This window comes from Perca flavescens, chromosome 17, assembly GCF_004354835.1.
Source record: "Perca flavescens isolate YP-PL-M2 chromosome 17, PFLA_1.0, whole genome shotgun sequence".
Taxonomy (NCBI): domain Eukaryota; kingdom Metazoa; phylum Chordata; class Actinopteri; order Perciformes; family Percidae; genus Perca; species Perca flavescens.
Window position 1 is genome coordinate 22,537,900 of NC_041347.1, and position 10,493 is coordinate 22,548,392.

General features: G+C 37.8%; 1 protein-coding gene across 1 annotated transcript in view; it reads right to left on the bottom strand.

The window, feature by feature from the left end:
- ryr2b (ryanodine receptor 2b (cardiac)) overlaps positions 1-9,605 on the bottom strand; it is a 70,362-nt gene extending 60,757 nt beyond the window's left edge. Inside the window, 16 exon segments of the mRNA XM_028603952.1 lie at positions 254-372; positions 642-737; positions 1,440-1,575; positions 1,666-1,846; positions 3,585-3,706; positions 3,891-4,055; positions 4,204-4,360; positions 4,649-4,723; positions 4,810-4,906; positions 5,269-5,392; positions 5,738-5,850; positions 5,989-6,067; positions 6,199-6,273; positions 6,873-6,977; positions 7,312-7,431; positions 9,420-9,605. Coding sequence (XP_028459753.1) covers positions 254-372; positions 642-737; positions 1,440-1,575; positions 1,666-1,846; positions 3,585-3,706; positions 3,891-4,055; positions 4,204-4,360; positions 4,649-4,723; positions 4,810-4,906; positions 5,269-5,392; positions 5,738-5,850; positions 5,989-6,067; positions 6,199-6,273; positions 6,873-6,977; positions 7,312-7,431; positions 9,420-9,467 — 1,812 coding nt within the window. The 5' untranslated portion in view covers positions 9,468-9,605.
- Between the last annotated feature and the right edge of the window lie 888 nt (positions 9,606-10,493).

The window sequence follows — 10,493 nt, forward strand, 5'->3', positions numbered from 1 at the left end:
TCTTGTGGTATTGTGATTTTGTATTGGTGAAACACAGAGTTCATTTAATTTCCAAACCATGCTGCAAATGCATACAAACCGTGTGAATGTCATCTCAGAATTTGTTTAATATAACAACAGATGTGTTTTCTGCATTTTAGCCAACAAATGCAATGACAATAACTGGTAATTTTGTTTTCATTATTCATAAAGCATGCACATTACTCCTCATGATTTGTATTTCTAACACAGAGAAAAACTTAGCAAACATTACCTTGTGGTTGCATCCATGCTTGTCTAGAAAAGAGATGATTGAATGAATGTGTCCTTCTTTGATGACATTGAGCGCTTCAGGACTTTCCACTAAGACACAGTGCAGCACCTCCAAGACTCCTGTACATGTAAGCAATTGATTATTACGGTAGGTAAGATACCCTGTATTTACGGTCTATATTTCTGTATTTTGCCATGAGGTTGAGATACAATATATTAACTATCATAATAATGTAGAGCAGATAACAGTGTATACCTGGAATATTAAACTACATAATCACAGATGTAAAACAAAACAGGTGTACCAAAAATATCATGAGATCAACATATTGAATTTTTTGCAAATAAAACATAGGATTGGTAATGAAATGCCCACAAATTCAACCAACCACAAGAAGCCTCCAGACGGTCTAGCCTGCTAATCAGCCAGTCTAGAGAACCTGAAAAATGTGCACAGTTCACACGGTTTCCCCTGATCAGAGCAGCTGAAGGAGAAAAAAGAAAGAAATATTGGGTTAGGGTAAAATAAATGTTCATGGGGCGACCTCTAGCTCACCCGGTAGAGTGTGCACCCTATGTAGGCTGCTGAGTCCTTGGCAGCAGCCCTTTGCTGCTTTCTTGTCTTCAATCTATCCTGTCAATTAAAGGCAATAAAAGCCAAAAAATAATCTTAAAATAAAAAAAAGATGTTCAAGATGCACAAGAGTTAAGCCGAAATTATACTGTCCACATGCGTAAGGGTCCCTGTGACGTATATGTCGTAATAACATATACGCATAGACTCTGTGCGGCCGTCTACGTACTGACAATTTTTTATGACCGCACGGACATGGCCAGGCAGCCACTCAGCTACAAGCGGTAGTGTAGCGATCTACTGCGCATGTGTGGAACACAGACCTACTATGCACCCATGGGGTCCGGAGCTGTCTGTGTTTGCGTTTGTCGGAGTATCATTGAGCACTTAGGCACAAAGACACAACACAATCCATGGCATAATTCATGGATCATATCATATTCAAGATAGGTACTCTAAGTAATATGCACTTAAATGAGTTATTAGCAGCATAGTCAATATTATAGAGGAAACATTTGTATTTATCAGTAGAAAATCAATGTTGTGGTGTTAATATTAAAAATGATGAATTGGTATTAAGCCATCTATACTGAGAAGATGTGTTAATTCTCACCCAGTAGCTCATAGAAACGGTTGAGGATGGTTTCCCACTCTTCTTCTGTGTCACTCTGAGCAGCCTCAGCAAAATGAGAGCCACTACTATATTGGTGTAGACGGTCAATACAATCTAGGACCAAATCTAACACACCCTGAGAAGAAAAGGGGGTATACTTATGGAACGGTGACAAACATATCATATGTGTGGGGCCGATTTATTAATTCAAAAGATATAGATTTACCTCTTCTTGAAACATATTCTGCCGATTCTTTAGCGCTGTCATGTTGTTCTGTTTAGCTTCACGGCCTAGCCCTTCTGGCGGAGGCTGGAAATAGTTTATTAGATCCTGCAGACTACATGTCACTAGATCCATTGGCAGGCTGACAGATGTGAGGTTTCCTTGTTGAAAACCATCCAGTTTCCTAAAGATGGATAGACAGAATACTTTATTAATTCCAGAGGGAAAGTTTACTTAAGAAGAGGCAGGTTAAGTATAATGCATACATACATCATAGAGGTAATTAGTTTCTGGCCTACACTCAAACGGTCGGACTTCCAAATCTTTTTGCCATTGTTTAAAGAAGCCTGGGTTTGAAGTTGTGACGAGGGAGCAGGGAATTCGGACCCAAATGCAGAGAGGAGGCAGGCAGGCAGGAGGTGGTCAAACTGAGGTATTTAATGTAACAAAGGGCAGCAGTACAAGGACTGGAAACATACAAAATAGAACACTGACGGCAGGAGCAAACACAACACACAAAGTAACACAACACCAGACATGGGCAAGCTACACAAGACGATCTGACAAGAGACAAAGGGAACACAGAGGCTAAATACATGAGGTGACAGGCAAATCATAAACAGGTGAGACAACAGGTGAAGCACATCAGGGCGGGGCAGGACAATCACAAAGGAGGGAAAACACAGGAAGTAGAACTAGACATGACAGAAAACAGACTATCAAAATAAAACAGGAAACGGGAACAACTAACAGAATCTACTAAATACAGAAACTTGACAACACTAAACACAAGGGAGAGCAGAGAACACAGGAAGACACAGGGAACATAAATACACAGTCCAGAATAAAGCAAACAGGATAAATACAGAAAACTAGAAAGGAAACAAAATAGCAAGCAAAAACACCAAAACCATAACAGAAGTTGACCAATATTACTGGCCATAGGAATTTTCTATGATACTGATATGTTATCCTTAGGGTGTCATATAAAGCTTGTAAAGCTCTTTAAAATTGACTTTTTTGTTTGTTTCTAAAGTCAGAAAACAAAGTCTGAGTATCTGAGCCACAAGTTATTCAACCTTCCAGTTTTCTCTTAGTACTAAAATATGCAGTGCCAGATTTCTAAAAGCATGGTAGTATTCCCATGGTATTTTAAAAAGGTATAGCTATGATACTGTATACCACAAAATATTTCTTTAGATATTCCAAGACAGCCAAGGTCTGTGGTGTGTGTGTGTGTGTGTGTGTGTGTGTGTGTGTGTGTGTGTGTGTGTGTGTGTGTGTGTGTGTGTGTGTGTGTGTGTGTGTGTGTGTGTGAAATGTGCAATACAATGGCACATCTTGCACATAGCCATAGAACTTGGATGCCTTGTGATACCTAAATGAAGTACCAACCGTATACGAAGGACTTAAGCCTTACAGATAATGCATTTTTTAGGCCTTTGAAGCCTACTCATTATTTGAGAGTTTAGAAAATCCGAAAATAATATCGGCCGATTGTGTTTTTTTTAAAAACATAAACACATAACCTAAACAAATAATCTTGATATGCATCAGATGGATACGTTTTTTGTGTGACCAAGATACAGTGGGACATTTTACTGTTCCAACTTGTCAGTGCTCTCTGGTAGACAAACTATGTAATGGTAACACAGTTATTTTAAATTACTACATTACTACATTTCTGTACTGCAATTTTTTGTTACATATTGGCCAGTAGATACACTGATACCAATACATCTGCAATAAGCTAATTATAGCTGATATATTGGCCTGGCCGCTTTATCAGTCAAATAAGGACAGCTAGACAGCTGGAAACAACAACCTTCACTCATTCATGATCATGTCATCAAGTCATTCATGGATACTACGCTGATTAAATGAAGACATTGCTACACTGACTGAGGGTCTAGATCCAGTACCTGATAAAACGAGTGAAGAGAAGAGTAGCACTCCGGATAAGTCTGGCAGTGTGAGATTCCTCCCTTTGAGAACGAGACAGCGTCAGCCCATCGTCCATATGACCTTCGCTGTGCAAAATGGCCTAGAAACATAATTTCCTATCAATTATTTCACTATAATGGTTATAGTGTAATATAGTGCATTTTCACATTCAACATATTTATAAGATAGTCAATATATAAAATTAGCCTTACCCTTTTAGTTTATTATTATTATTATTATTATTGATTATCTTTTAATAATAGTTCTTAATCTAAACGGATTACCTTTCGCTGAGTCCCTCCCATGCGTGTAGATTGGGCATCAATAGCTTGGTAGGTGAGCCAGAGCCCGGAGTCTACATGCTGAACATAACAAATGGAGTCTCCATACTTGATCTCTGGGCTTCCCATGCCATCGGCATTAGTCTTTGTGCCAGTGTCAAGCTTCTCCTGTAGGCAAACGTACCACAAACAGATGTGATAATAAACTGATCTACTACACTAATGACCTTCAAGTCTCCACTTGAAGGTCTATAGAAACCTTTGAATTATGAATTGATACGAGCAGCTTTAAAAAGAGTCACATGTGACTCCTGACCTTCGATGATTGAAAGCAGAAGGAGGTTGTGTTGATGTTAGCCTTGTCCCGATCAACCAGATGCAGGCCTTTCTCCTCTGTAAGACCCAGGTACCTTCCAGTAGTCACATGGCAGAGGCGGAAAGGCTGCCCCCAGCATGTATGCCTACCACTCCAACTGAGGAATATTAAGAGCATTATATTTTTAGGAAACTGAACAGTCCACAACATTACATTTTTACTCTTATTGTTGAAATGGCAGGGGAGCAAACCGGGACAGACAAGGAAAAATAGCAGAAACAAAAATTCTGGGCCCTGTTTTTTTTCTGCAAATGACACTATAAAAATATTTTCATTAGCTATTGTTTTCCAATAATAAGTTAAACAACAGTAGAGCTTAAAATACCAATATTTTATATGAGGCTCACAAAAAGTGAGTAGATCTTCACAACCCATGTATACTTACACAACACGCAGAATCTCCAGCCTCCAGAGAGAGCGGGCATGGCTGGAGACTGATCCAATCTCATAATGCATGATCCTAAATTAAGAAAAAAAGACATGACCACAGAAGTAAAGGACGTTTTGTCTAGCTAACATGACAGGAGACAGGTCTTTTCAACTTACCTTTGCAGTTCCTCTCCCTGCTCTGTGGACGGAATAGTCAGACATGCGTCACTATGGCTGTGGAGAAGCCGCAATGTATCGTCCCCCTTCAGGTATCCTAGAATTAGCACAACAGACACCAGAAATAATCTACACTGAAAGAGTGATTTTACTGCATATTTGAATCAGGCTATCTAAACAAGGGTAACTACTCGAGGCAAAATAGCAGAGGGTGTGTTTTATAGTAATTGTAGCCACAGCTCCTACGCTAAGTGCTAACTAACATCATTAAAAGTCTACATTTGAACATTTGCAAGCTGATTGTGACTCATCGCAAGCATCAGGGGACATCACATTTGGCTGAAATACCTTTGACCAATCACGTTTCTTGGACACAACAATCAGTTTGATTATATTATTTTAGAGATTGAGGTGGTGTTTTTCCAATATGGTTAAAAAGCAAAAATAAAATAAACTTGCCTTGAGCAACTCCACCTCCAGAGCAAATGGGAGCAACACTCCAGAGAGTCTGCTGGAAGGCTGCATTAACAATCAGGCCATCACTTAAGCTTTTGTTGTCAAATACAGTGCCAAAGGACAAGTGCTGGGAAGAAACAAAAATGGGCTCATCAACAATCAATACAACTTTTGATTTTTCTACAACAATAACTGTTATGATAAAATAATTATGCTAATGAGGAAGAGAGAACACAGATTGCTAACTACCAAATCAAGTAAAAGGAAATCCTATGACATAAATAGTAGTTTCTGGTTCTGCAAAGCTCAAAAGATGGAGAAGAAATGTAGTAGAAAAGAACACACATTCAATTTGCCAACTTCAAATGTTTAATAAGTAGTTCACTATTTCTTAATCTGATTATCTGAAATATTTAACGCAGATTCTTTATCATCTAAAACATACAAAAGCTTAACATCTTTACTGACTCACCAGATATCTCTCTGATGACACATTGACCAGTATGAGGTCATCTCCAACACGCACTTTCTCACCCTCTGACCTCTGTCTGGATGCTGGGTGGACAGTCCACCAACATGCCTCACCTGAGCCACACACACACAAAGAACATTACGTTTTTGCTGTTCCACATGGTATATACATTCTGGTGAAAAAAAGGAGCAAAGATTAAAAAAAGAATAAAAACTTTTTCATCTGTTTAAAAAAGGTCCAACACTGAATACCTGCTTTATCCTCTTGCAGACCAACATCAAAAGCCAGCTTGTCAGTTGAAGACTGAGATGAAGACAAGCAGCTGAGATACTGGGAGTGAAATAAACAACAGATATATATTTCAGTGAACATTTAAACAAATATTTTGATAAAGCTAACAAAACTGTTGCCAAAGTAAGATCGCTTCTGATTTACATCTGATTTATATCAAGATGACTCACCATGCCACTGTACGAGTGTAGGAACAACACTGCCTGGCCATATAGAAGGGTGCGATGGCTTCCTCCAGATCCCACCTGTGAATCACATTCAAATTATTGAACTCAAAGTATGAGTAGACACAATAATAGTAGTGTTAAACGTGAATAAACTAAAGAAGAAAAAGAAACAATGACTAAATAAAAAAAATACAAACTATCACTTTAAATAATGGTAAATAACAATTAAGCAGAGAAGAGGAAATAAACAATCACCATAAAATGTGTGCTCAATTTTGTTTGCTTGTTACTTTATGTTAACAACAGCTGTTTCAGTTTTCCAATTGCTTTATTTGTCAGTACTAAGATTGTGCTAACCCTGTTAGTCCGGAAAGAATAAAAACAGTCCAAACCCTTCTTAAATAAAATCATGGTCTATATTGTTATCACCAGTTTTACTTTCAATTACAAGTAAGGCTGGTATAAGATCAATTTAACCTGGCAACTTATTGTGGCTGTAATATCTTGACAGTATTTTGAAAGTGTCTCTAGTATCTTGAAATTCCAATGTATTACTTGGTAATTAAAACCAATTTATACCATGAATTATAGAATGAATGTCACATTTACATTGATAAATGGCAAATAATATCTAGATGCATTGGGGGGGGGAAAAAGAATGAAGAAAATAGTCTCACCTCTGTAGCCAGGTGCTCACTGTGGGCCAACTTCTCCTGCAGGGCTCGAACAGAGAGACACTGGGCCAGGACAAAGCCACATACAGACAAGTCGGGTGGAACATTCTGGTAGATATAAAAAGACAGTAGAGTATGTATCATTGAGCAGCTTCATATCCGTCTTTGTCTGTTTATGTAGAAATACAGACAGAGGTCAACTTGTATGTGTGTGTGTGTATATATATATATATATAAAAATATCTTAGTATTAAACATACAGAATATACAGTATTTCTGTACACGTCAAATATTCTGAAACGTTTGAATTATTGTTGATTATTGTTGAAATTATTTGCATCATTTTACACATCTTTCTTTTATTATTCCAGATATTATGAGCGATGACCTGTGACATTAACTGACAAATAGACTCCTCTGGCAATGAGGAAATACTCTTTACCTTGCAGTTAGAGGTGGGCTCAAGCCTGCAAAGTCTGCTGCCAAATCCCTCGGCAGCAAGACAGAGTTTCACATGTTCCTCCTGGGAGGTGAAGGTACTCTGCAAAACCACCTCATCTCCCTGAGAAAAACACACATAGAGATGACAGTGGTAAGCACAAACTCTCATGTGCATAACAGTTACAGATTCCCAAATATTTATAAAAAAAAAATATTAATAGAATGCGTGCAAATTAAGATAAGCCATTCAAGCACTCTCAGCACTCCCTCTGAAATGTAGGCTCTGAAGCAGCATTAAGGCTAAGGGACACTACACTACAACTCAACATTGAATTTCATATTAATAGAATTATTTAGGGGAGTTTACAATGACCCAACATACCCACTCAGTGCTAGCATGAAGTTGGCCTCCTTTAAACAAACCCACAAATACCTAAGAAATAAATAACAGAACCCCTGAACAAATTACATGAAAATATACAGTAACCTATAAAGAATGAGTTGTTGTCAACCCCAAAATAAATGTAAGCATAAAGCCTTACTTATATATCAGCAAAACATGGTCTAGCCCAACTGTAAATGCATGTGCAGTAGATCTCCCTCACCTAAATTATCTTATCTTCATTTAAATGCCAAATGCACCACGTCAAAGGAATTACGCTTTTCACATCTATTTAAGGAACTGCAGAGAGGAACAGCAAACGACTGGTCTCCAAACTCCAGCAAGGACTACCAACACCTCTCCATTATACCTCTATATTGGGAAGATACTGCACTGTCTGGCCCCCTTTCCACTCTTCATATCAGCAGTACTCTGCAATCAGTCAAACACACTGCCCAATGCTGAGGCACTGCAGGGCATTCAGATGGCGAGAGGACTGGGTTCTTCTTCAAGGTACATTTGGCAAGTGAAAAGTCATCATGCCACCAGACTTAATCCAAATGTTAAAAGCCCTGGCAATTGGAAAAGCATGTTCATTCAGCTGCAACTGACTTTAAAAAGTCTTATTTTGGATTTGAAACTGACGCTGGTCTACATATTCCAATCTGTACATTTTAGGGTGGTGTTTTAAAGAGGAGGTACTGGGTTCAGTAACCATCTGTGTCATTGCCTCTGTGAGTACCGGTATGTGTATTTGTCTCATATCCACACCAGACACTCTCCCTGTGACATGCCCTTATCAGAGGGGAGATAGCAAGCTGTAAGAGGACAACTTACAACTAGGAAACAATGATAGCATCTTGCAATGAGGGTGAAAAAAGCCATTTGTGGTCTTCCTTTACTGTCAGTGACAGTGACTAAGAAAACAATGTGATTAAAATAGCAATTGTGCTGCTGCAAATTTAAAAATTAAATGTTATCGTTACTAATTTATACATTTTATGTTACTCATAAATAATTAAAACATTATCATTGTGATAAAAAAAAAACATGAAAAAAACATTCAAATCAGTGATCCCGGAAATTTGAACATTCATTAGCCATTTGGCTGGTGGGCAAAAAAGTTAATTTTGCACCCTGCCAAGATGTAATAATATTTGTGATTTGTCTAACTTAACATAACACTTCGAATAGACATGCAGGAAAAACAAATAAAGAAAACTAAAGACAGAGTGCGGGATTTTCCTTTTTTTTAGTCTATATAAATGGTAAGGTTATCAAAAAAAGTTCATGAAGAAAATATCCTTGAGTTACTCAGGTTGCGTTTAATCTTTAAAAAGGGTAAGGTTAGCAAGAGTTAACTTCAGTGAAAAATGTCCTAACTAAGTTAGCAAACATGGTGTTGGACACTTTATTTAGCACCTAAACCTGAGATAGTAACCTTAACATTACACTCCTGAGTCCACTAGTTACACAAACAAAGTGTTACAGTACCAAATCCATAGACCAAATCTGATTTTAGCTGTTAACACAATAGGCTATAACACGTTTCAAAGAGCTATCGCTAGGTTAAGTTACTAATTGCTGACACCGCTGGAGCTAGCTAATGATAGGTACACTTATTTGACAGCTCTGGAGCTTGCTAGGTTAGCTTAGCCAACCCATCCTTTCTGACTTAAATATTAGCTGGATACAATTAAGCAGGTTTGAAAAAATGGCTAACTCACCATTCGTAGAAACTGGAATTCATCGTCGCCATCTCTAGTGTCAGTCATTCTTTGAACAAACTAGCCACATTAGACAGAGTAGAGCAACATTGTTGGCACTAGAGAAGAAAGACAACTAGAGAAGCAGGAGGGAGAAGGTGCACAGCCAAGGATGTCAGGGCGGAGCCTGCTGTTAAAATCCTGGGCGTCCCGTGACTCCAACTGCTATTTTGGCGGGAGGACTTTTTCAAGTGAAGAAAGGTCCAGGCCTGCAGTATCTAAAAACGTCTATTCTTGTAGTCTGGGAATTAGTTGAAGGCTTATCGCTTCTCAACAGTGTGAGGGGGGTTCTCAACTTTGGAGTCTACTTCCAAAAAGTGAATTGGTGTCAGTGGTGAAAGATTTTCTCAGATCTTTTACTTAAGTAAAAGTAGCAATACTGTTAGCATTATCGTTAATTGTATACATTCATGGTTACAACAGCCCTGCGTTCAAAACCATGCTTTATAAGTTTCAGCATTAAAAATATACTTAAAGTACCAAAAGTAAAAGTACTCATTGTGCGGAATTGCCATTTCAGAAAACAATATATTATATTTTTTAATTGATGCATGTCACCAATGTTGCAGATGGTAAAGGTGGAGCTAACTAGTGTTGGGAATCCGTAATAATACATATTTTCTTAGTTGATTTATATTTTTGCATTATTAATCTGAATCTGCAAAGTATCTTGTTAAAAAATGTCAAATAAATGTAGTTGAGTAAAAAAGTACAATATTGGCTACCAAAATGTAGTGGAGAAGTATAGCATAAAATGGAAATAGTACACAAAATATATCAAAATCTAATGGGCTATACAGTTACTACAATTAAATTCACTGCCTATTTGGTTACTTTTTCTTGCAACAAAATTCCATTTCCACAGAAGAATAATGTAATGCATAATGTAATAGGTTGATTGCCCTAACATTTGCTGACCAAATCCATGCTCTTTAAAGAGAGAAGCAATTTGGACTTTGCAATTCATTTTTTGTGTTCATCCTTGTATTAAAAGACCACTAGTACTGATGTGACAGCAGGTTCCAGTCTTGTGAA